Source organism: Rana temporaria, chromosome 11 (genome assembly GCF_905171775.1).
Source record: "Rana temporaria chromosome 11, aRanTem1.1, whole genome shotgun sequence".
In the NCBI taxonomy this organism is placed as follows: domain Eukaryota; kingdom Metazoa; phylum Chordata; class Amphibia; order Anura; family Ranidae; genus Rana; species Rana temporaria.
This window is the reverse complement of record NC_053499.1, coordinates 57,680,434-57,707,859: the sequence shown is the minus strand read 5'-3', so window position 1 is coordinate 57,707,859 and position 27,426 is coordinate 57,680,434. Positions and strand designations below refer to the sequence as shown.

Below are 27,426 nucleotides of genomic sequence, written 5' to 3'. Positions count from 1 at the left end.
AAATCACGAGAAAAAGTTTTATGGTAAAGGGTGCCTAACTTAGTGACTGGTAATAGAATGGGTATAGTAGGATTGTGTCTTATTAAAAATAATAATAATAACCTAGTAGTAACAATGTTTACAAGTAGTTGAACAATGATTGTCCTAAAGTGACACAAAGGGGATGAGTTCCCCCAGATAATTGTGAGAGAAAGATGTGGGGAAGTAGAAAGATATAGAAAATTGTATTAAGGTGATAAGGGTGTAAAAATATAGCAGTGTCATACCTGGGTCGCCATAAAGACGAGGTTTGTTCAGGATAGTGGCGCAAAATGTGTGTGGGGGAAGTTCCAGAGAATGCTTCCTAGGGTGGACTGCAGTACAAAGACTGCAGGTATGGGGAATACCGCCAACGTCATGTCGCAGCACACAGACACTTTTGACACATTATTGGGACCATTGGGGCTATAAAAATGCACTGATTACTGTGAAAATGACACTGGCAGTGAAGGGGTTAACCACTAGGTGGCACTGTAGGGGTTAAGTGTGCCCTAGTGTGTGATTCTTTTTGTAGGGGGGCGTGGCCTGGCGTGACATGTCACTGACCGTCGTTCCTTATGACAGGGAACAGACGATCACTGCCAGTGCCACTAGGAAGAACGGGGAAAGGTTTGTTTACACTTATCTCTCCCCGTTATTCAGCTCTGTGACCCGATCGCGGGACACTCACAGCGATCGGGTCCGCGGGTCCCACGGGCGCGAAATGGAACTCAGGTGTGCGCGACCCACAGCTGGGCTCTTAAAGGCAACGTACCTGTACGTGCTTATGCCCAGCAGTGCCGCTCTGCCAACGTATATCATCGTGCGGCGGTCCTTAAGCGGTTAAGCACCAGGAGTGATTAAATGCATTAAGAAAGGCCAGTTCCCAGGTGAAGACAGAGTTGAATGCATTCATCTTGTTGACATTTTTTCACTTTTACATTTTCTGGTATATTTCTTTTTAAATACCAACCATTCTCAGTAAGTGGTATATGGTGAATGTCCCAGCTCAGGTTTCTCTGGAATGAGATAGTCAGTGAGCTATTTGTCCTTTTAGATTAGACAGGTTTGACAAGTAGTGAGGCCTCTTTTAATTTTTTCTTTATTCTGCTGATGGTGATAAATATTTTAAACACTAATAAATGTATATTTTTTTCAATTCACATATTTATATAAAAATATCCTTCAACTGACTTTAGCATTTAATGAGTAATCTAATACTGCATTAGGAATCCAGGACAATGTCATATTTAAAATGTTTCTTTCCACATAAGGCGGGCCTAAAGAAAATGCCAGAGCTGGACCTGAAAACCTTGTTCAGTGAGTCCTTGGAAGGCTTTTTTATCAGATAAACACTTATTTTCAGACTGAGACATAGAAACGTTCTTAGTTATCCATACTTCTATTTGTTCCGTTTCCTTCTTTAGCTGAATTATCATCTTACTTCAGTATCTGTTTGTGGAGTAAATTTAAACCCAATTGAGGTGGAGGCTGCAGTGGTGAGTACTATACATATATTTGTAATTTCATATATCTGCATATACCGTGCATACTATGGTAAACTGCATACAATACTGACATATTTAGAGATAAGCAAGCTAAATCAAATGTGTCCTGCCTTTTATTTACATGAAATTAGCTCCTTTTGTCAGTATTATATGTGAGGTACTGATGCACTACTAGAAGTGTTAACGATAAGAGCAGAAAAAGTGCTTACTACAAAGTGTATATAGCTGCTGAACTTCTAGTGTTGCCAGCACCAATGGATATGTATGTGATAAAGTGAAGCAGTGCTAAATACTGTGACCAATACTTAAAGGGGTTGTAAAGGTACATTTTTTATTTTCTAAATAGGTTCCTTTAACCACTTGGGATCCGCCTGCCGTCAATTGACGGCTACAGTGCGGATCCCAATCTCCAAACTGCCGTCAATTGACGTCCGCCCCTTAGGGCGGTCCCCGCGCACGCTCCAGAGCGCGCTGCGGGGAAAATCTGTGTTGGCCGTGTCCCTCGGACACAGCCAATTACAGATCGCCGCGAACGGCCAATCAGAGTGGCCGTTCGCGATGCGATCTGTGCGGCCAATGAGAGATGATCTCATATGTAAACATATGAGATCATCTCTCATTGCCGTTTTACACAGAGGCAGCGGTGCTGTCTCTGGAGAGGAGACCGATCTGTGTCTCTTGTACATAGAGACACAGATCGGTCACCCCCCCAGTCACCCCCCTCCACACACAGTTAGAACACTATATAGGACACACATTTAACCCCTTCCTCACCCCCTAGTGTTAACCCCTTCAATGCCAGTCACATTTATACTGTAATTAGTGCATATTTATAGCACTGATCGCAGTATAAATGTGAATGGCGCCAAAAATGTGTCCGATGTGTCCGCCATAACGTCGCAGTCCCATTAAAAATCTCAGATCGCCGCCATTTCTAGTAAAAAGTAATAATTCTGTCCCCTATTTTGTAAGCGCTATAACTTTTGCGCAAACCAGTCGCTTATTGCGATTTTATTTATTTTTTTAAATTGGGATATTTATTATAGCAAGAAGTAAAAAATATTGTATTTTTTTCAAAATTGTCTCACTTTTTTGTTTATAGCGCAAAAAATAAAAACCGCACAGGCGATCAAATACCACCAAAAGAAAGCTCTACTTGTGGGGAAAAAAGGACGTCAATTTTGTTTGGGAGCCACGTCGCACAACCGCGCAATTGTTAGTTAAAGCGATGCAGTGCCGAAAGCTGAAATTTCACCTGGGCAGGAGGGGGGTATATGTGCCCAGTAAGCAAGTGGTTAAGCTAGTGCATTGTTGGTTCACTTACCTTTTCCTTCAATTTCCCTTCTAAATGTTTTTATTTGTCTTAAAGTGGAGGTTCACCCAAAAAAATCAATTTTTAACATTAGATTGGGCCTAATTACGGGAAGCAGAATCGGGTGTTTTGTTTAAAATCAATGCAGTACTTACCGTTTTAGAGATAGATGTTCTCCGTGGCTTCCGGGTATGGGCTGCGGGACTGGGCGTTCCTATTTGATTGACAGCCTTCCGACCATCGCATACAGCGCGTCACCAGTTTCCGAAAGTAGCCGAACGTCGGTGCGCAGGCGCCGTATAGAGCCGCACCGACGTTCGTCAACTCGTGACGCGCTTTGTGCAAACGCGCCGGGAGGCTGTCAATCAAATAGGAACGCCCAGTCCCGAAGACCATACCCGGAAGCGGCGGAGAACATCTATCTCTAAAACGGTAAGTACTGCATTGATTTTAAACAAAACAACCGATTCTGCTTCCCGTAATTAGGCACAATCTAATGTTAAAAAAAAAATTCGGGTGAACTCCCGCTTTAATTTCTCACTTCCTGTTCCTCCTCAGTAAGCTTGCCCCCATCATCCGAGCCGTTCTGGCTGGGGGTTCATCCCTGCAGGCAGACGCTGTGAACACAGAGTCTCCCCGCAGGGACGTAGTCCCAAGGGAGGGGGCGAGCACGCTGAATAACCCCCAGCCAGCGTCTCCCCACAGGGATGTAGTCCCAAGGGAGGGGGCGAGCACGCTGACTAACCCCCGCCAAAACGGCTCGGATGATAGGGCAAGCTTACTGAGGAGGAACAGGAAGTGAGAAATTAAGACAAAGAAAAAAAACATTTAGAAGGGAAATCGAAGAAAAACCAACAATGCACTAGCTTAACCACTTTACCCCCGGACCATATTGCTGGTCAAAGACCAGAGTACTTTTTGTGATTCGGCACTGCGTCGCTTTAACTGACAATTGCGCGGTCGTGCTACGTGGCTCCCAAACAAAATTGGCGTCCTTTTTTTCCCACAAATAGAGCTTTCTTTTGGTGGTATTTGATCACCTCTGCGGTTTTTAGTTTTTGTGCTATAAAAAAAAATAGAGCGACAATTTTGAAAAAAAATAATATTTTTTACTTTTTGCTGTAATAAATATCCCCCAAAAATATATAAAAAACTATTTTTTTCCTCAGTTTAGGCCGATACGTATTCTTCTACATATTTTTTGTTAAAAAAAATCGCAATAAGCGTTTATTGATTGGTTTGCGCAAAAGTTATAGCGTTTACAAAATAGGGGGTATTTTTATGGCATTTTTATTAATACTTATTTTTTACTAGTAATGGCGGCGATCAGCGTTTTTTTTCGGTACTGCGACATTATGGCGGACACTTCGGACACTTTTGACACATTTTTGGGACCATTGGCATTTTTATAGCGATCAGTGCTATAAAAATGCATTGGATTACTATAAAAATGCCACTGGCAGTGAAGGGGTTAACACTAGGGGTTAAGTATGTCACTGGGTGTGCTCTTACTGTGGGGGGGGGGGTGGCCTCACTAGGGGAAACACTGATCTTCTGTTCATACACTGTATGAACATAGGATCAGCATTTCCCCCCCTGACAGGACCGGAGCTGTGTGTTTACACACACAGCTCCCAGTCCCCGCTCTGTAACGAGCGATCGCGTGTGCCCGGCGATTATCGCGCCCGCCGGGCATGCGCACAGGTGTCGGGGGGCGCGCGCCGCTGGATAGAGAGCCGACGTAGAGCTACGGGCTCTCACACAGGAGAGCCAACCTGCCGCCGTAGAATGACGGCGGCAGGTCGGCAAGCAGTTAAAGGAACCTATTTAGAAAATAAAAAACAAACCTTTACAACCCCTTTAAATATAAAGTGCTAATATATTTCAAATAATAAATGAGTATATATATATATCTTATCCCAAAGTGCAAAAGTGCAATCCAATGACATCAAAAATAGACCATCAAACAAATATATAAATATATAGTCCAATAATAATAATAAAGTGCATCCAAAATTTAAAAAGAATAGCAAAAAATTGTCTCTTTAAATATGAAAGTAATAGCCTGTATATGTCGTTCTATTATCCGCACCCAGTGGCCCAGATTCAAGTAGAATCGCGCAATATTTGCGTGGGCAAAGAGCAAATTTTTTTCTCTGCGCCCACGCAAATATTGCGCTTTGCCCGCGATTCACGGAGCAGTTGCTCCGTAAATTGCGCGGGCAATATGCTAAGCAGCCGGGCGCAAGGCTGCCTAATGTAAATGATCCCGCCGGGGGCGGGAATCATTTAAATTAGGCGCGCTCCCGCGCCGAGCGAACAGCGCATGCTCCGTCGGGAAACTTTCCCGACGTGCATTGCGGCAAATGACGTCGCAAGGACGTCATTTGCTTGTAAGTGAACGTGAATGGCGTCCAGCGCCATTCACGGTTCACTTACGTAAACGACGTGAAATTTAAACGTCGCGAGCGGGAGGCGCAGCTATACTTTAGCATTGGCTGCGCCTGCTATTAGCAGGAGCAACCTTATGCTAAAGGCGCCGTACGGAAACTCCGTACCTTGCGTACGCAGGGCCCGCGCAACTCTTGTGAATCGGTGGTAGTATGCAATTTGCATACTACACGCCGATCACAAAGGCCGCGCCCCCTAGCGGCCAACGCAAGAATGCAGCCTGGGATGTGAAGGCATAAGGAGGCTTATGTTTGTCACATCCTAGGCTGCATTCGGTGTAACGAGGTTCCTGAATCAGGAGCACTCGTTACACCGGAGCAAGTAAGCACTTGCGCCGCGCAACTATGGTTGCGCGGGCGCAAGTGCTTCTTGAATCTGGGCCAGTGTGTTCTAGCCTCTCACCTTAAGGGTAGACCTCAACGAGTCTAGTCATGCATTAAAGATGTTTGATCCCGATAGATTGTTCTATCTTCCTCCTCAGTGGAAGTATCCTGAACCAGGGATCACTGCAGTCTCAAGGCTGTTTTTCCATAAAAAATAGGATTTTTTGTACTCACCGTAAAATCCTTTTCTCTGAAGTCCATGGACGGACACAGCTCCTTAAATCTTGACAAGTGGGTTATGTTCCCTGTTTACAGGCGAGGACTAGGCAGAAACATGTTAAATAGTTAAATACATGTTACATTAACAGAGTTGAACAGCCTCGCCCAGGGGGTGGTCCCTCCAGACATAACCCTCCTCACTGCAGCTTCAGTTCGTAACAAGCAGTACAAACCTAAAAAGGAGGGGTGGGAGCTGTGTCCGTCCATGGACTTCAGAGAAAGGGATTTTACGGTGAGTACAAAAAATCCTATTTTCTCTTATCGTTCATGGACGGACACAGTTCCTTAAATCTTGACAAGTGGGACATCCCCAAGCAGTGTCAAAAAACGAGGGGTGGGAAATATATCAGTAAAACCAATTTTAACTTCACCCCAAAACAAGCAGAGCTCCTCAATGGAGGAGGTGCAACTTTAAACAGCCGCCAACAAAAGCCAGCGGCTGAAAAAAACATCATAAGATGCACTCACAGCAACCATGTCAATTCTGGAAAAAGCGTGAACGGACGAGCAAATCGCCGTCTCGCACACCTGTGAGACCGACGCATGATGTCATAAAAAAAAACAGGAATCACCAATTGCCCTGGTCGAAAGTGCCGTGACCGGAAAGGGGGGCCCGCCCCTTAGGAGCATAGTCCTGTATGACGGCCTGCCTGATCCACCAAGAAATGTTGGTCGACGAGACCGCCAGGCCCTTTTGTGGACCAGACACTGACACAAAAGAGAGTCAGAAGCTCCGAAACGGAGCCGTAGTAGGCTGGTATACCCGCAAAGCACGTACCACGCCTAAAGTATGAAAGGCCGAAACCTCCTTCGGAAGAAGGGAAGGTCGCGGGCGCACCATTACCTAATCCTTATGGAGGATCAAGCATGGCGGCTTGCAAGACAAGACCGCCAACTCAGAAACCCCTCTAACAGAGGTAAAGGCCACTAAAGGGGCCACCTTCTGAGATAGTGTCAAGAGAAAATCTCTCTGATGTTTCCAAAAGGAAGGTTCCTGAAGAACTGAGAGCACTAGAGTCAAAACTCATGGGGGAAGAGATGGGCCAAGAGGGGAAAGTATATGACAAACCCCCTGCACACAAAAAAAGACGATCCACCAGGGAACATGCCGCAAAAAGGCCACTGAAAGAACACAGCCAAGGCTGAAATCTGCCCCCAAACGGTGCTTTAAGCAATTTTTAGATCCACTCCAAGCTTTAAAAACAGCAGGACCCTGGACACCGAGTATGTCCGTGGACGTCACTCCATCCCTTCACACCAAGAGAGGTGCGACGGTAGATCCTCCGGAAGAAGACTACGGTGCCCTGTTGAGATGACCGAGTCAGACAGACCCCGGTCACCTAAAGTCTGGCTTCCAATAACCATGTTGAGCAAGTCAGTGACTGTACAACAGGAGGAAGTATGGGACCTTGAGACAGAGGAACCTCCTGCCCTGGCAACCGCCAGGGTACCTCCGCTACCAGGCGCCCAATATTAGCGGAACAAGGACGCTAAGGTCAATCTGGAGCAATTAGAATCATCGGGATCTTCTCAGCCTCCACTCTGTGGAGCGGTCGAGGAAGCAACTACCATGGAGGAACGGCAAAAAATCACCGATACAGACCCCACAGGGCCACCAGCGCGACTGATGCGTCTGTACCAGATCACTAGACCTGGCCAGTAACTTTGACACCCTTGCGGCGGAGACGAGCGTCCAGGAGATCCATGTCCTGTGAGGCTCACCTCCTGCAAGGGAGTCGAAACACCCTGGTCCAGCATCTGGCGACTCCAGTAGTCCGCCTGCCGGCATACCTGATGGTAGACCAAAGCCACGGCCGTGGCGTTGTCCAGCTGAAACCAGATCGGTCGACCACAAGGAGAAGCATAGCCTGATCGCCTAAAATAGTAGGACAATGAACAGTAGACAGCACCTGGTATTCCCAGGCAGTCTCCCACCAGGCACTAGCCAGGCCCGACCCTGGGTAGCTACCGAGACCAGACACATTCAGGGAGGTGTGGCCGTAGGTCCACGCAAGTCCAGCGACTAAGGGCCGACTGGACCCCCCTGTTTTGTGAACCCCCCAGGTTCACAACCCGTGAGCTGACATCCGTCGTAAACACCGACCACTGGAAGGAAGAAAGATCAGTCAGGGATCTCTGTCACCAACTCAGAGAGACTCTGACTAGGTGGCGCACAGGAATCTAATGATTTCAGAGACAAGAGATTTTTACCACCTGGGCAGTATTTCCCCTGGAAAACCAGGGTGTGGAACTCGGCATACAGTACCGCCTTGAAGGAGGCTACCCACAGGCCCCGAACCAGCAGGCGCCTGGCGAGAAGACCGATTGTGTGATGCCAATACCTTCACCGCAGACTGAAGAGTCTAAAATTTCTCCAGGGGAAGAAGGACCTTTGCCACCGAGGAGTCTGGATCAACACTAGATACTCCAACGCTGAGTTGGAACCTAGCATGCCCAGGATTTGAACCCTGGGTCACACACATGGAGGGCAGGCTTGCTGCCACTGAGCTACACCTTCTGGCCTTAACATTTAACACCCACCCGAATCTTCGGAGGGTCTGAATGCGAATAACCCATCCACTAGGTCGGAGACAGAAGCTGCTCTCAGAAGAAAGTCGCGGTGACGGTATAGCCACGCTATTTGTAGCGCGGCTATACCATCGTATTTACTGCGATATTCGGGCGCTAGCGGTGAGGTTTTAACCCCCGCTAGCGGCCGAAAAAGGCTTAATACCGCCCTCACTGTGTCCAGGACTAACAATAAAAACTCTGTGGGAATCCCAGGTGCTAACACCTGCTGCCACCACCAGCAGATGGGGAAGAACCCAGATACTGACTCCAATATTTACATAGTGTGTATTATAATATGCACACCTGTCCATACAAATAGACAAAAGCTCCTAGAGCCCTATTCAGGGCCTCTCACCCACTTGCTGCGCTGACCAGGGGTAACCAGGGGACTCCCTCAGGAGGAGACTGCCCAGCGCTGCCTGTGAGAGGAAAAGAACCATGAGGTAACTTCTGCAGGGACCTGTGTTTAAACAGGAAAAGCCTCCTAGGGCTTTTTTATCTAAGGATAAGACACAGATACAGCATAAAAAGCAAAACCTTTACAGGTGTCACCAATCAGTCAGCGTCTGCTGAAGTATAATCATAAACATCTGTGCTCATCACAGGGCTTTTTAACAGTGAAAAACCCCTCACAGGAAAGCCCAATACAAAAAAGAAAAAACTCAGGCCAGATAACACAGTCCCCTCAGGAAGGCCCCCTCCCCCCTGACAGCGGCAATGTTAGCAATGCAGCAAGGGAAAGGAGCAGGGAAGGGAGGAGAAGGGACCCCCGAACCCCAGGAATGCTCAGCCGTACCAACCAGGGGAGGGCTGGCAGGGTGGAAATCTCCCCCCGGGCTGGTGACACTATGCACAGTCACTGGCCGCCACTACCAAATGCTGTTTTTGCAGAGCAGGAATATGCTTGCTGGAGCTCTGTTAACACAGGTCACGGCCGCTGCTCACCTCCCACTGTGCAGCCGTGCCTGTGTCAGCTCCGAGGTAGATGGCTGCAGAGCTGAGCTATGTCCCATCTCACACATAGCTCAGTCTCAGCGCACACCAGCGCTGACATCCACTTCTCTCTCTGCACAGACACGAGGAGAGATAGAGCTCATCTGCTCCTCCTCCTTCTGAGTCATGTGTGGGCATGTGTGGGCAAGGGGGGCCTCTGTGCGGACTCTTATGTAAGGGGGGCCTCTGTGCGAAATCTGTTGTAAGGGGAGGCTCTGTGCGGACTCTGATGTAAGGGGGGCCTCTGTGCGAAATCTGTTGTAAGGGGAGGCTCTGTGCGGACTCTGATGTAAGGGGGGCCTCTGTGCGGACTCTGATGTAAGGGGAGGCTCTGTGCGGACTCTTATGTAAGGGGAGGCTCTGTGCGGACTCTTATGTAAGGGGAGGCTCTGTGCGGACTCTGATGTAAGGGGAGGCTCTGTGCGGACTCTGATGTAAGGGGAGGCTCTGTGCGGACTCTGATGTAAGGGAGGCTCTGTGCGGACTCTGATGTAAGGGGAGGCTCTGTGCGGACTCTGATGTAAGGGGAGGCTCTGTGCGGACTCTGATGTAAGGGGGGCCTCTGTGCGGACTCTGATGTAAGGGGGGCCTCTGTGCGGACTCTGATGTAAGGGGGGCCTCTGTGCGGACTCTGATGTAAGGGGGGCCTCTGTGCGGACTCTGATGTAAGGGGGGGCCTCTATGCAGACTCTGATGTAAAGGGAGCCTCTGTGCGGACTCTGATGTAAGGGGGGCCTCTGTGCGGACTCTGATGTAAGGGGGGCCTCTGTGCGGACTCTGATGTAAGGGGGGCCTCTGTGCGGACTCTGATGTAAGGGGGGCCTCTGTGCGGACTCTGATGTAAGGGGGGCCTCTATGCAGACTCTGATGTAAGGGGGGCCTCTGTGCGGACTCTGATGTAAGGGGGGCCTCTGTGCGGACTCTGATGTAAGGGGGGCCTCTCTACGAACTCTTGTGATCGTGAAAAATCTTAGACTGTTTTCCTCGATCCATCACTTTTCCACGCTCTATGGGCCACTTGACTGGACATTCCCCCCCAGGCCTAAGGCTGCCAGCCCTCCCCTGGTACCAACCCACCGAAGCAGGAGGGACTGTACTTACCCGTCCAAGCGAGGACTCGCTGACGCATTCCTGACAGAACTACAACCGAAATGGAGGTAGCTGTCGGCCCGGTCCACTGTGAGTGAGACAACACCACAGCCCAGTCATATGTGGACCTCGGAGCAAAGCTCACCGGCCACCCCAGGAGTCATGGGGTATGGTGTGGCAGACCAAGCCTCTTTGCAAAGCTGTGCCCATGCTTGCTGGTCGGACTGAGTAGACTACAAGGATCTATATTATCCAGCCTGTCTCTCAGCTGACAGTTGAAAGAAGATTCTTCAAGAAAAAGTAAAATAAAATACAATTTCTCCTCAGGGCGCTGGGCCCAAAGGGAGCCATACGTCCTTCTCCTTGCTAGGCAGAACGAAACTGAAGCTGCAGTGAGGAGGGTTATGTCTGGAGGGACCGCCCCCTGGGCGTGGCTGTTCAACTCTGTTAATGTAACATGTTGTAACGTCACACCAATAACTTTGCACTAAGTACAACTATAGTTGCTTCTTTCCCAGTCAACTCTCTTCCTTCTTTCTGAATAGCCTCTCACTTCTGCAGCCTTGCTCCCCACGGTGGTTGCGGAGGTGCGCCACCTAGTGGTACTTCCTGGTTCTCTCCTGTTCGGCCTATTTAAACTCCCAGCACTGACAGGAAGGTGTTCCTCTATTGCTGACAGAACGCCACAGCCATCTGGGCTTCCAGACTCACCTGAACTGAGCTCCAGCTTCCTGAACTGGATCACCAGGACTCCTTGTTAGCAGCTGCCGCTCTCATCAACCAGGTCCAGGCTCCCAGGACGCACATCCATGCCCAGCTATCTGCAACCGCAAGTACTCTGCTATAGAAACCAATTACTAGACGCTGATCCCATACTTGTCGCTTGCTTCCAAGTTATGTTCACTGCTATGCTAATCTTATCAAGTACTATGGAGTTTCACTAAAGTCAACTACAGCACTCATGTTTAACCACTTCCCGCCCGGCCTATAGCCGATTTACGTCCGGGAAGTGGTTATGAAATCCTGACAGGACGTTCTAGAACGTCCTAAGGATTTCATGCCGCGCGCGCCCGTGGGGGCGCGCATCGCGGCGATCGGTGATGCGGGGTGTCAGTCTGACACCCTGCATCTCCGATCTCGGTAAAGAGCCTCCGGCGGAGACTCTTTACCACGTGATCAGCCGTGTCCAATCACGGCTGATCACGATGTAAACAGGAAGAGCCGTTGATGGCTCTTCCTCACTCGCGTCTGACAGACGCGAGTAGAGGAGAGCCGATCGGCGGCTCTCCTGACAGGGGGGGGTTCGCGCTGATTGTTTATCAGCGCAGCCCCCCCTCGGATCGCCACACTGGACCACCAGGAATGCCCACCCTGGAGCACCAGGGTGGGCAAAAAAAAAAAAAAAAGCCTGCAAAAAAAAAAAAAAAGTCTAAAAAAAAAAAAAAAAAAAAAAAGCATTAAAAAAAAGAAAAAAGATGCCAGTCAGTGCCCACAAATGGGCACTGACTGGCAACCTGGCAAAAATCAGTGCTGCCACCCCAGTGTCCATCAGCGCCACCCCAGTGTCCATCAGTGCCACCCCAGTGTCCATCAGTGCCACCCCACAGTGCCCATCCATGCCCAGTGCCCACCTATCAGTGCCCATCTGTGCCACCCATAAGTATCCATCAGTGCCGCCCATGAGTGCCCATCTGTGCCGCCTATGTGTGCCCATCAGTGCCGCCTATGTGTGCCCATCAGTGCCGCCTATGTGTGCCCATCAGTGCCGCCTATGTGTGCCCATCAGTGCCACCTATGAGTGCCCATCAGTGTCGCATACCAGCGCCGCCAATCAGTGCCACCTCATCTGTGCCCGTCAGTACTACCTCATCGATGTCCATCAGTGCCATCTCATCGTTGCCCATTAGTGCCGCCATATCAGTGCCCGTAATTGAAAGAGAAAACTTATTTACAAAAAAATTAACAGAAAAAAATAAAAACGTAATTTTTTTTCCAAATTTTCAGCCTTTTTTTAGTTGTTGCGCAAAAAAAAAAATCGCAGAGGTGATCAAATACCACCAAAAGAAAGCTCTATTTGTGGGGAAAAAAGGACGCCAATTTTGTTTGGGTACAGTGTAGCATGACTGCGCAATTGCCATTCAAAGTGCGACAGTGCTGAAAGCTGAAAATTGGCTTGGGCGGGAAGCTGCGTAAGTGCCTGGTATGGAAGTGGTTAAGTTCATTGCTATAGATATCAATTACTATGCTCTGCTTGCTGCTTTGCTTCTATGCCTGTGTTCATTACTGACCTCTAGTGTGCAGTCCCAGTACTGCGGCTACATTTATTCCTATACCTGTGCTACCCTGTTTCTCCGAAAATAAGCCCTACCCCGAAAATAAGACCTAGCGTGAGTTTCTGGGATGGCTGCAATATAAGCCCTACCCCAAAAATAAGCCCTAGTTAAAGTCCTTGTAAAAACATGTAATCCGTTCTGTAAAAAGATTATATAATGTGCAGTGTGTCTCCCTTTTGTAACTTTATTGTGGAAATACCTTATTTACAGCACTGCTGGGCGCTCACGTGACCTGCCGGAGCTCTTCTCCTCTCCTCCCTGCTGATGTCAGCTGTTTTTTTTTAAATAAAACTTTATTAAGTCTCTACCCACTGCAGTACTCAGAGTGAGGCTGATGTCATTGGGCATCTTGGCCCCTCCTTCTGCAGTATTTGGAATAGGGAAGAAGAGCTCCAGCGGGTCACGTGAGCGGCAAGCGGCACTGTAAATAAGGTATTTTCCACAATAATGTTACACAGGGAGACACACTGCACATGATATTATCTTTTTACAGAACGGATTACATCATTTTATAAGGTCTTTAACAAAGATTTATTTTTGGGATTACAGAATTTCACAATGCTGACTCCAGAGCTGACAAGGGGAGAAACTTTTTTGTACATACCATACATAAATAAGACAAAGAAAACTGGGGTTGGGACTTTAAATGAGGTGTATGAAAAACACACGCCTCCATCCCTATTGGATATAAAAAAAAAAGTTTTTTTTGGGACTTTAAATGAGATGCGTTTATAAACAAACAGTATTATAGGTAAAATAGTAAACGTTTATAACCAGGCTCATACTTACCACCCAAACAGCAAGCCAAATTCAACTGTCTAACTGTATATGTTAAAAGCAGATGATTGGTTGCACGCATTTGCAAGTACATGAGTAAGCTGCAGAGCCAGCGACAAGGCTCTCTGCGATCTGCAGTTCTAACTAAACTTTTGAAGTTTTTTTTTTTATACATAAATAAGACATCCCCTGAAAATAAGCCCTAGTGTGTTTTTTGTAGCCAGAATTAATATAAGACCCGGTCTTATTTTCGGGGAAACACGGTATACCATTAATACCAAGATTTACTTTAATGTTGCTTATGCTGGAATAAGCACTATTTACTTTACTGAGGCTGTGATGATAGAACCCAAACTCTTAACTGAGTTAAGAGTGAAACCTGGGTTCGAACCTGAGAAGTCTCCGCAGTTGCGATCCATAAACCTGAATCTAATTTGGCGTATTGTTACACATGTATTTAACTATTTAACATGTTTCTGCCTAGTCCTCTCCCGTAAACAGGGAACATAACCCACTTGTCAAGATTTAAGGAGCTGTGTCCGTCCATGGACGATAAGAGAAATCCAGATTCAATAACCAACTCTTCTACTATACTTCAAATTGTATCTCCAGATCCACAGGATTATAGACAGAAGAGAAGAGCCTCCATAGTGTAGTAGTTTTATCCAAAATATGCGGTTTATTTTTTAAATTAGCAGTATAATCCGACGTGCTGCGTCACACCACACGTGACTTTATCAAGGGTATGGATTTATATATTTGTTTGATGGTCTATTTTTGATGTCATTGGATTGCATTTTTGCACATATATATATATATATATATATATATATATATGTATACCCATTTATTATTTGCACTATATTAGCACTTTATATTTAAGTATTGGTCACAGTATTTAGCGCTGATTCACTTTATAACTCCTTTTGTCAGTGACATCAAATGTTCTATCCATGAAATGGTAAATCAGCAAAATTAGGTTATATGATGTTGATTAGGGATGAGCTCGAACATTTGGTGTGCTCGCCTGTTTGTAGAACAGCAAATATTATGGGGCGTTTGCAGGAAATCCAAGCACCGCGGAGCGCCCCATAATGCACTGCAAGATGGCAGTGCATTGCTGTATGATGATTGATCAAAGCATGCAACTGACCTGCATGCTTTGGCCAATCACAGCGCGCTCTGCTGAGAGAGCCATAATTGGCCAAAGGCAGGGTGCCTTTTGCCAATCATGGCTCTGGGGGACTAAGTTGCAGGGCCGATCCTAAGGTCACAGAAGCCTGGGTGCAGAAATTTTTCTGGTGCCCCCACATGGGTGTGGTCATCTTACTTTCTCCTCCTTCCGCAACTGGGCTTGGAGGAAGGAGCCATGTCCAGGAGTCAGGGGGGCCCTTCATGGTTTCTTGCATCAGGGCCCTGAAGGTTCTAGTTACGCCACTGTCACAGATGCCTGGGTGCACTCATGGGCGTGGTCATCTTACTAACCCCTCCCCTTTACAAATGTTTCAATGACAACGACTCAAAGACAGAGATGCTCCCATAAGAAGTCTTCTATACAATGGGATCATCCCATGATCTTTTTACAATAAAGAAAATACAGAAAGAAAGTACACTAATGGGACCTGGATGGGGGTCTCTCTGATGCGCACAGAGAGGGCTTCTGTTAGAGAGTCTGTTAGAAAGAGCCCCCAGTCATACTGCAGACAGGAGATGGTCGGAGACTGCAGCCATGATACAGAAGATGGTCAGGCACTGCAGACATAGTACAGGAGATGGTCAGACTGCAGACATACTACAAGAGATGGTCAGAGACTGCAGATATGATACAGTAGATGGTCACAGACTGCAGACATGGTACAATAGATGGTCAGAGACTGCAGACATACTACAAGAGATGGTCAGAGACTGCAGACATACTACAAGAGATGGTCAGAGACTGATGACATAATACAAAAGATCAATGCATCAAATGCAGCCTACCAGTGCCCATTAAATGCAGCCTCATCAGTGCCCACCAAATGCAGCTTATCAGTGCCCATCAAACGCAGCTTATCAGTGTCCACCAATTGCAGCCTGCCAGTGTCAACCAAATCCAGCTTATCACTGCAAATCAAATGCAGCCTGCCAGTGCCCACCAATTGCAGCCTACCAATGTCCACCAATTGCAGCCTATCAGTGCTCACCAATTGCAGCCTACCAGTGCCCGCCAAATGCAGCTAATCAGTGCCCGCCAAATGCAGCCTACCAGTGCCCATAAAATGCAGCTTATCAGTGCCCACCAATTTCAACCTACCAGTGCCCACCAATTTCAGCCTACCAGTGCCCATCAAATGCAGCTTATTGGTGCCCACAAATTGCACCCTGCCAGTGCCCACCAATTGCAGCCTACCACACCGAGAGGTGACGATCTCCTGCTGTCACGGAACTTGGATTTGAATCTCCCAGGCGGCCACTGTAACAAAGTCCTGCCTCCTAGACCGGCTTGCGGCTCCTATGATACACGTCACACTGATCCAATATCACTGTCTATCTCACAGGAGTCTGATCTAGGAGGCCGGACTGTGTTACAGTGCTGTCAGGCATTTCAGACCAAAGCTCAAGTGGTGTGTGTGCAGTGGTGACTCTAGGAACAATATATGGGGGGCACAAAAGATACCACAGTCAAAACTGGGGGGGGGGATGCATTATTAACCCCCAGCACTGGTCTCATTGAATGCACTATTAACCCCCAACACGGATGTCAGCAGATGCACTATTAACCCCCCAGCACTGGTCTCAGCAGACACACTATTAACCCCCAGCACTGGTCTCAGCGGATGCATTATTAACCCCCAACACTAATGTCAGCTGACACACTAATAACCCTCAGCACTAATGTCAGGCTACTCCCTATTGCTTGGGCTTCCCCCCGTATTGTGAAGCCCTTCCACCCCCGCAGTGCTACTGGCTCCTCTCCTCCCCTCTACCCCCAGCTCCTGCGGGGAATGTTTCAGAATGGAGAGTGGGGGAAGGGACTAGTAAATATGTAATTTACCAGCCCCTTCCCGTTCTAAATAAACATAGTGAACACACTTACTCACTGTGTTCATTCATAACTTAGGCATAGTAAACTGTGTTTACTATGCTTCAGTTTGTGAATGAACAGGAAGTCGCTCAGCACAGAGCACTTCCCATTCATTCACTGTCCAGTGCAGCTGACGCTGCAGAGAAAGGCATGTGTGTTTGAGCTTTGGGATGCACACCCTAATGCAATAGGCTGTGCACACCTATAATTCTGAGGTGTTTTTCAACTTCCTCTTTTGATGCTTACAAGGATCCACTTTTCTCTTTTGCGAAAATGCTTTATACAAATTTAAATTGATCTTTCTAGAAATTTGTTCTCATTTTCCTTCTTTTTCATTTTTTTCCTTAAATTCTCTGCCCTGTGCACGAGCCTTTGTTTTACGTTCTCTTAAAGTGGTACTAAAGTTTCAAGGTTTTTTACATTCAAGCATTTTATGCATAAAGTTAAAAACCTTCTCTTTGTAGCAGCCCCCAATAGTTATCTGAGGCCCATCATGATCCAGCGATATCAACGAGAGCCCTGGCTCTCTGGGAACTCTCTCTCCCCATCGGCCGAGACATTGGCTCCCACTGTTGCCAATCACAGCCAATGAGGAGAGATAGGGGGTGAGGCCAGGGCTGGACTGGGACAAAAATTTGGCCCTGGACTTCATCCAAACCGGCCCACTTTATTCAATAAAATGCTGCCCCCACCCCCCTGAAAAATCATGCCCACCAAATCCTTTATTGTATATCATGAGAGGGTGAGAGAGAGGGGAATGAGAGGCAGGGTTGAGGGAAATGGGGTGGGTGAGAGAGGGGGGGTGAGTGTAGGACCCTTTTTTACACTGAGGCATTTTTTAGGCGCTTTTGGGCTAAAAATAGCGCCTGTAAAGCAACTGAAAAACGCTTCCGCTGCAGTCCCATGGTGAAAGCCTGATTGCTTTCACACTTGGGCGCTGCCAGGGTGTTAAAAAAAAGTCCTCCAAGCAGCATCTCTGTTTTAAAAAACGGCCCACTGAGCCATCGGCCCACCGGGAAACTCCCTGTAGTCCCTATGGCCAGTCCATCCTTGGGTGAGGCCAAGCTGCGGCTGTGTATGTGAATGGATACACAGAACTGTGGCCCAGGAGTGAGTCCTCCTTTGGTGCCACCATTGCAAGCTGCTTGCTCTGGGGGAACTTAGCAGGAGGGAGGGGCCAGGAGCACTGGCAAGTGACCCGAGAAGAGGAGGATCTGGGCTGCTCTGTGCAAAGCTGCTGATAACAGCTTTCATTTCAATAGACGTGTTCCCCGCAACTTGCTGTCAGATACAGCTCCGCCCCCTGGTCCCGGGACTTTGATTGACAGATCACCCGTCACTGGGATTGGACGGGTCATCCGTCTATCAACGTTCCCCCGGCCAGGGCTGTATATGATGTTGCACGGCGGGAACACGGCTATTGAAATGAAAGCTGTTATCACTGTTTCCCCCGCTGCGCTCTAATCACCTGGGCGGCTCTCCTGTTCCTCTCTTTGGCTGCACAGGTAGGCTGCAAGGTGGACACAAGGCTCCATGGTGGGCACTGGGCACACGGCTACAAGGTGGACACAAGACTGCATTGGTGGGCACTGGGCACACAGCTGCATGGTGGACACAAGACTGCCTTGGTGGGCACACGACTGCATGGTGGACACAAGACTGCATTGGTGGGCACTGGGCACACGGCTGCATGGTGGACACAAGACTGCATTTGTGGGCACACGGCTGCATGGTGGGCACACGGCTGCATTGGTGGGCACACGACTGCATCGGTGAGCACATGGTTGCATTGTTAGGCACACGACTGCGTAGGTGGGCACGCGGCTGCATTGGTGGGCACGCGGCTGCATTGGTGGGCACACGGCTGCATGGTGGACACAAGACTGCATGGTGGACACAAGGCTACATTGGTGGGTACTGGGCACACGGCTGCATGGTGGATACAAGACTGCATTGGTGGGCACACGGCTGCATTGGTGGGCACTGGGCACAAAGCTGCATTGGTGGGCACACGGCTGCATGGTGGGCACACAGCTGCACTGGTGGACACAAGGCTGTATTGGCGGACACAAGGCTGCATGGTGGACACAAGACTGCATTGGTGCGCACAAGGCTGCATGGTGGGCACAAGACTGCATTGGTGGGCAATGGGCACACGGCTGCATGGTGGACACAAGACTGCATTGGTGGGCACATGGCTGCATGGTGGCCACTGGGCACACGGCTGCATTGGTGGACACACGGCTGCATTAGTGGGCACACGGCTGCATTGGTGGGCACACGGCTGCATTGGTGGGCACTAGGCTCAAGGCTGCATTGGTGGGCAGAAGGCTGCATTGGTGAGCACAAGGCTGCATTGGTGGGCACTGGGCACAAGACTGCATTGGTGGGCACAAGGCTGCATTGGTGGGCACTAGACACAAGGCTGCATTGGTGGGCACAAGGCTGCATGGTGAACACACGCAGCCTGCATTGGTGGGCACGGATACAGTTGTTGTTAATATTTATTTTAATAACTTAATTCTGCATAATACATTTGAGTGTCATTTTATGAGAGCGTGTTTAGGTGTGGAATTAGGGGCGGGCTGGGTGGGCGAACTGGTGGCGAGTAACCCTTGAGGCCTGGCTAGTAGCTCAGGACTTGAAATTTTGAGCCCTGCTCTACAAAACAAAGGCATGCTGGTAGTAGGAGGGTTTATCCTGCACAGGAGTACATTTTTTAGGTTTTCAATGTCCACTCCTCCTGTTTGTGACAGTATAACCTGTAGGTTAAAACTTCTCCCCCAATGGACTCTAAGTAAAGGATTTTACAGTTAGCACAAACATTTTATTTTGTGCATTCTGAATAGAGAGCATTAGCTAGTTCCTTCAGAAGGTTGTCTTTCATTGCTCCATAAAGTGGTAAAACTGTATAACTGTGTGACATTTAAAATAATAGCGCGCTGTCTCTTTAAATAGTTAATCAATCTGTGGTTTTAAAGTGCAAAAAAAGATGTGCATATTTCAGCAATGCATGGACCTTAAATGCCTCAAATATGTAGTTGAGTAATGTGTAAATCAATATTCTTTACAAAAAATACAACATACTATTTACAGTAATAATAAATTCTGGTTGATAATGTCCATATACAGGTAATAGTGATGAAAGTTCCCAGTTCTCAAAACATTCTTCACAAAAGTGCTGAAGTGCTCAAATGTAAATGTGCGCCTTCTAAAAAGATGGCCGCTTACCAGACGATATTGATCTCGAATTACAGGGATCCATCTGGAAGGAAAAGGCTTGCTTAGTGGATTAAATTGGATCATAAAGGACCAGCCAGTCACGGTCTCATAGAATCGCTCTCCACTGGATCATGTATGAGAAACAAGAAAAGAGAAACTCATAGCGTATCACAGCCAAATATGCTTTATTTAAAAAGAGAAGTTGCACTCACATTTAAGCAGTACATAAAAGGTTTCAAACATAAAAATTGCCAGCTGCTGTGTCTTCCGACCAACCAGTACGTGGTCACACACTCTCTGCCCGACGTTTTTTCCCAAAAATGGCATCCTCTGGGATTGGAGGGTTTGGACCAGTGGCGGCCCGTCCATAGGAACGCACGGGCGCCGCCCCCCCCCCCCCTCCCACAGTCACAAAAAAAAAAAAAAACGGGCCCTTTAAGAACTTTTATTCGGCTAAAACGTCATTTTGACATTTTAGCCGCAGTTCTGGTGGCCGTCTATAGAGGGCGCTGCAGCGCCACCCCCTCTCGCAAATAACACACACATTCGTGCATAAATGCACAAATGTATGTTATTGTTGGTTGCCAGCGCTGCCTGGTCTATTCAGATAACCGGATGCGGGACGCCGGTTACCCGAATAGCGGCAGCTGGTTGGCTGAGGGGAACTGCCTATCAAAGCCAGCGGCTCTGATAGGCTTTTCTCCGGCTCTCAGCTGTCTATACTCTGAGCGCAGGCAATCTGCGCTCATTGTATAAGACAAACGGCCGTTTCAGCCAATCAGGTTCCCGGATTCTGGTTATCAGGAACCTGATTGGCTGAAGCTTCACCACAGCGGCAGAAGACATCGAGGGAGCACATGGAATCCTCAGGTAAGTGCTTTTTACAGGGAAAGGGGCACAGTGACATCATGGGGCACAGTGGTGACAAAGGGCACAGAGGTGACAATTGGCACAGTGGCATAATGGGGCACAGTGGTGACAAAGGGCACAGAGGTGACAATGGGCACAGTGGCATCATGGGGCACAGTGGTGAGTGACAATGGGCACAGTGGCATCATGGGGCACAGTGGTGACAATGGGCACAGTGGCATCATGGGGCACAGTGGTGACAATTAAAGGGCACAGTGGTGACAATTGGCACAGTGGCAACAGTTGAGGGGCACAGTGGCTGCGTTTGATGGCATGGCACAGTGGTGACAATTGATGGCACAGTGACTGCGTTTGATGGTATGGCACAGTGGTGACAATTGATGGCACAGTGGCTGCGTTTGATGGCATGGCACAGTGGTGACAATTGATGGCACAGTTGCTGTGTTGCATGCACAGTGGTGACAATTGATGGCACAGTGGCTGCGTTTGATGGCATGGCACAGTGGTGACAATTGATGGCACAGTGGCTGCGTTTGATGGCATGGCACAGTGGTGACAATTGATGGCACAGTGGTTGCGTTTGATGGCATGGCACAGTGGTGACAATTGATGGCACAGTGGCTGCGTTTGATGGCATGGCACAGTGGTGACAATTGATGGCACAGTGGCTGCGTTTGATGGCATGGCACAGTGGTGACAATTGATGGCACAGTGGCTGCGTTTGATGGCATGGCACAGTGGTGACAATTGATGGCACAGTTGCTGTTTGATGGCATGGCACAGTGGTGACAATTGATGGCACAGTGGCTGCATTTGGTGGCATGGCACAGTGGCTGCGTTTGATGGCACAGTGGCTGCATGTGATGGGCACAGTGAGGCTGCAATTTTTTTTTTTTTCGTTTGCGCCCCCCCCAAAAAATTTGAGCACCAGCCGCCACTGGTTTGGACCCTTTTATGTACTGCCTAAATGTGAGTGCAACTTCTCTTTTTTAAATAAAACTTTTTTGGCTGTGTTACGCTATGAGTTTTTCCCTGCTTATTTTTCATACATGATCCTGTATAGAGCGATTCTATGAGACCACGAGGGCTGGTTCTTTATGATCCCATTTAATCCATTGGGGAAGTCTACTGTCACGATTTGATTTGATATGGTAGCCTTTTACTTGGAGATGGATGTCATGCTTTTTTTGATCTCTGTAATTCGTCAATATCGTTTGGTAAGCGGTCATTTTTTTTTTTTTTTTTTGAAAGAGCAAATTTGAGCACTTTTGTGAAGAACTTTTTGAGCATGCCAGGCTGGGCACTTTTACCAGTATATGGACATTATCAACTAGAATTTATTTAACATACTATATATATATTTAATTTTTTTTATTTGGTATTGGCCCAGTGTATGGGCTGCAGCGGTCCAGTATATACAGTAATAGCCAGATTCAGAGAGGTTTACGCCGTTGTACATTTAAGTGTATTCTCAAATTGAGATACACTTAAATGTAGCTAAGATACGACCGCCTGCGCCGTCGTATCTTAGCTGTCTAGTTCCGCCGGCCGCTAGGGGCGTGAACGCTGATTTACGCCTAGAATGCGTAAATCAGCGAGATACGCCTATTCACGAACGTACGCTTGCCCGTCGCAGTAAAGATACGCCATTTACGTAAGGCGTTTTCAGGCGTAAAATTAGTCGAACAAAAAGCTGGCCTAGCCAATGTTAAGTATGGACGTCGTTCCCGCGTCGAATTTTGAAAATGTTACATTGTTTGCGTAAGTCGTCCGTGAATGGGGCTGGACGTAATTTACGTTCACGTCGAAACCAATACGTCCTTGCGGCGTACTTTGGAGCAATGCACACTGGGATCTGTCCACGGACGGCGCACGTCGGGTCACGATTGATTAACATAAAACACACCCCCCTGTTCCTCATTTGAATTAGGCGTGCTTACGCACTTTTGAATACAGCACTTGTCTCTCTGACTTACAGCGGCGTAGCGTATATGCGATACGCTTTGCCTGCACAAAGTTAAGCCAGTCTTTCTGAATCTGGCTATATGTATTTATTTTTTTTATTTTCTTTGTTGAGCTAAAATGCAAGAATTTCTTTCTATAATATCACTCACTGTGTGACATACCTACTTGATTGTCGTTTCAGTAAAACAGATCTAACAAGAAAAAGTAGAAGTAATTTAGCTGTAATGTAGGGACATGTATTGTACACCGTACCAAGGGATACTATTGTAGTTTTATAAACGTTTTTAGAGCTTAGTGCAAGCCCATTCCTAACAGGACAAACATTATTTATCAACAATTATTGCTAGAATTTAAAAATAGAAAGAAAAAATAGAAAAGGATATAGGTTTTAAAATAGTATTACAGAAAAATGTAACTAAAATGTATTTTTCTTTTCCAAAGGGTTCAAAACAATAAATACTACAAGGAAAAAAGAAACCTATTCCAGCGTCATCTTAACACACCTGCTTAAATTGCCACAGAAAAATATACAATACTTTTGCGATGGCTCGCTTTAAGCAATCATTCAAGTTGGGCTGCATTTTTTTGTGTTTGTCTCTACAGGGTTATAATATATTTTCCATATTTGCTTATTATAATGCAAACAAAGTACCTGCCCAAATACATTTGCACCCAAGAGCTGAAATAAAAATGCAAACTAATTGCTCAGTGACACCTAAAATGACTTTGATATCCAACAAATTTCTCTTTACTATTCTACTGTGGACATGGCCTTCAAAACACACCTTCCCTCTTAACCAATGTCCTCCATTGGTTGATTCATCTGGGTGTTTCTTCACAATGAATAGAAGCATGTATTTGGAAGCAAATGCTGTTGTTATTCACCACAGAGATATAACTTCAAAGAAACAATTACCCCCAACTCCAAGACCTTTGAATCAGTACTGGATCTGGTTTAATATGGAGCCCCCAGAACATCTGCGTAAGCTCACCATTATGGACAATATCATAAACCTGACTATGTCCTATAGGAGTGATTCAAACATCTTTACCCCTTATGGTTGGTTAGAAAGTAACAATGAAGCAAAAAAATTCACACTTCCCAGTAAATCCAAATTTGTGGCATGGATAGTAAGCAACTGGAGCCGCAAACAGAAGAGAGTGCACTACTTTATCAAACTAAAGAAACATCTTCACGTTGACATCTATGGAAAGTATCATATGCCTTTACCAAGAAAAGACCACTTTTTAATCCTCTCTAAGTATAAATTCTACCTGGCTTTTGAGAATTCTGTTCATGAGGATTATATCACAGAGAAACTCTGGTACAATGCATTTTATGCAGGAGTAGTACCAGTTGTACTGGGTCCACCACGTAAAAACTATGAGCGCTTTATGCCTCCGGACTCATTTATTCATGTGGATGACTTTTCATCCGCACAAGAGCTGGCTGCCTATCTTCTACGTTTAGACAAGGATGACCAAAGATACCGACAATATTTTAACTGGAGGTCTCATTATGCACCTGCAGAAAAGAGGAAAACCTGGATAACGGAATATTGTAAAGTTTGTAAAACACTGAAGGAGGCACCGACTTATAGGGCAATTCCAAGTATTGCTGAATGGTTTAAGTGATTACATAAAATGCACTTTTTTTAAAGATAATATTAGTCACTTGTTAATTATGCATGAAGAGGTTAGCAGTACACTAAATCTGATGGCGCTCTCAAGCAATTGCCACCTCATTCCTTTAAAACAGAATGTATATAAATTACGCAGGTTGTCTGTGAAGGTTCTTATTATTCCAGGTCATGGTATAACTAGTATTAACAAGTCACATTCAACTGGACCTGACCTGTAGTTTTGGAGATGTTTCACAGCCTATCTACGCCATTTAACAACTTAACGCCCGCCTCACGCCTATTTACGTCCACAGAAAGGCACGTACAAGCAGATGGGCGTATATATACGTCCCTGCCTTCTAGCGGGTCGGGGGTCCGATCGGGACCCCCTCCGCTGCGTGCGGCGGGCGGATTCCCGCGGGGAGCGATCCGGGACGACGGCGCGGCTATTCGTTTATAGCCGCTCCGTCGCGATCGCTCCCCGGAGCTGAAGAACGGGGAGAGCCGTATGTAAACACAGCTTCCCCCGTGCTTCACTGTGGCGGCTGCATCGATCGAGTGATCCCTTTTATAGGGAGACTCGATCGATGACGTCAGTCCTACAGCCACACCCCCCTACAGTTGTAAACACACACTAGGTGAACCCTAACTCCTACAGCGCCCCCTGTGGTTAACTCCCAAACTGCAACTGTCATTTTCACAATAAACAATGCAATTTAAATGCATTTTTTGCTGTGAAAATGACAATGGTCCCAAAAATGTGTCAAAATTGTCCGAAGTGTCTGCCATAATGTCGCAGTCACGAACAAAATCGCTGATCGCCGCCATTAGTAGTAAAAAAATAATAATTCATAAAAATGCAAAAAAACTATCCCCTATTTTGTAAACGCTATAAATTTTGCGCAAACCAATCGATAAACACTTATTGCGATTTTTTTTACCAAAAATAGGTAGAAGAATACGTATAGGCCTAAACTGAGGAAAACATTTTTTTTTATATATATATATGTTTTTGGGGGATATTTATTATAGCAAAAAGTAAAAAATATTGAATTTTTTTCAAAATTGTCGCTCTATTTTTGTTTATAGCGCAAAAAATAAAAACCGCAGAGGTGATCAAATACCACCAAAAGAAAGCTCTATTTGTGGGGAAAAAAGTACGCCAATTTTGTTTGGGAGCCACGTCGCACGACCGCGCAATTGTCTGTTAAAGCGACGCAGTGCCGAATCGCAAAACCTAGCCTGGGCATTTAGCAACAAAATGGTCCGGGGCTTAAGTGGTTAAGTTCTGAGCATTCAGGAACATATCTCTGCATGTATATCTGCACAGGTAGCACTGTCCCCTTAATCACCATGGAATGTGCAAAGGGAGATGTTGATTGTCCTATCCTTTGTCTTTCAAGGCCAGAAATGCATTGCGATAGATTGTTAATCCAAAAGACTCAACATCCAAACACAAGCTAACTTGTAATGTGTAAAATTGTCATATACAGTACAGTGTAGTAAGAATTTCAAAGATCTGTACATTGTGGAGATAAACACACTCTCAACAAAGAGCAGCCCGACATAAGGAGGCAAATTCTGAGGCCGCTTTCACACTGAGGCGCTTTACAGGCGCTATACGCTAAAAATAGCGCCTGTATAGCACCTGTAAAGTGTCTCTTCTCTCACTCCAATGTGAAAGCCAGAGCCCTGCAAATAAGACAGTAAAATGCAGCTAAAAATAGCGGCACTTTACCGCCGATGCCCCCAATGCCTCGGTGTGAAAATAGCCTACAGCAGTTTTCTTACATTTTAAGGAAAAGGTACATTCCATAACTAAACTGGCTTGGGGTCTTCTACTACATCGGTCTTCCACATATAATGCCGTTTTAACCCTGGCAATTTGAAAACAATTCACACCTTCAGCCTTTTACATGAAAATAATAGCACCAATGCACCTCTGAATAACACCTATGCACACTTTTAGACACTAAGGGATGGAATTATGTAAGTTGAACAGGGTGATTACACAAATTTTACTGCTCCTATTACAGTAGATTATTGGTCAATCAATATCCACCTTGAGACATTCTATGGTGATTGGAATAGGGGTACTGTGCTACATGTGTGGATGTAAATGCTGGGGTATCCTCCTTCTCTTTATTAGAACTGAATAAGTAACTTCTTCATGGATCTGGCCCTTGGTGTCTATAACAGATTTTTCTAGTTTGTCCAATTTTTTATTTAGATGTCCATCTAGTTCTGCAAATTCGATATGTGTCTGCAATGGAACTAGATCTTTCTGCATAGAAATAATTTCTGCCTGTAGCTTTTCCACTTGCTTCTGGTTTGATCGTGTAAGAATTTCCATCATTTTAAGTGAGCAAATGTTCAAGGTGTCAGTCCACTCTGATTTCAGGTCTTCATCAAAAAGCTCAGATGATGGAAACTTTTTGATCTGTAAGCCTCGTGGGATTTGAGTCAAAGATATGTATTCGGATAAAAAGTGGGTATCCCAGTATGATTTGATTTCCTTTGTCATCAGCTGTTCAAGTTTCCTGAACATTTTAATGAGTGGAATGTTACTGTCCTCATTGATGGTCGGTATTGGGACTTGTGTGTTCAATCTCAATGGATTATCTGAAGGCGCCTTGAGGGTCCTACTGTATCCCGGTTCTGCTGCTGTTGAAGTAGGCATATTAGTATCCATGTATAAGCTGATCCTCCGAGAGAATAGTGTCCGGATGGTAGAACCAGATCCAATGGACGGACAAGCTAGTACGCACTCCCGAGCTGGCAGTAAATGAATGCAAAGTCCATAGACAGGTAGAGGAGAAATAAACTGCCTCTCCAGGTGAGTGCACTAAGCAATCAGTGTCCTTTCAGAAGCGTGGGTGCAGGCAATGCACGGAGCAAAACTTGAAGAAAAGATTGGACAGCCACACTTCCACGAAATCCTTAAAAAGGTTGCCTTTAATGGTAAAAATAGAAACAGCACTACAAATCACAGCAGACAGTGGGGTATATATCTGACACGTTTCGCACTG

The 27,426-nt window shown here is 46.6% G+C and overlaps 1 protein-coding gene across 1 annotated transcript; it reads left to right on the top strand.

Annotated features, from left to right (window-relative positions):
• The first annotated feature begins 1,338 nt into the window (after positions 1-1,338).
• LOC120916901 (3-galactosyl-N-acetylglucosaminide 4-alpha-L-fucosyltransferase FUT3-like) lies at positions 1,339-24,655 on the top strand. Its single transcript, XM_040327846.1, has 2 exons — positions 1,339-1,517; positions 23,217-24,655. Exon 2 carries the CDS (start codon positions 23,319-23,321, stop codon positions 24,408-24,410), a length of 1,092 nt encoding a protein of 363 aa, XP_040183780.1. The 5' UTR covers positions 1,339-1,517; positions 23,217-23,318; the 3' UTR covers positions 24,411-24,655.
• Positions 24,656-27,426: the final 2,771 nt, after the last annotated feature.

Bases quoted from the DNA above. Each gene is read 5' to 3' on its own strand.
- LOC120916901 (XM_040327846.1), top strand. From the start codon at position 23,319: ATGGCTCGCTTTAAGCAATCATTCAAGTTGGGCTGCATTTTTTTGTGT.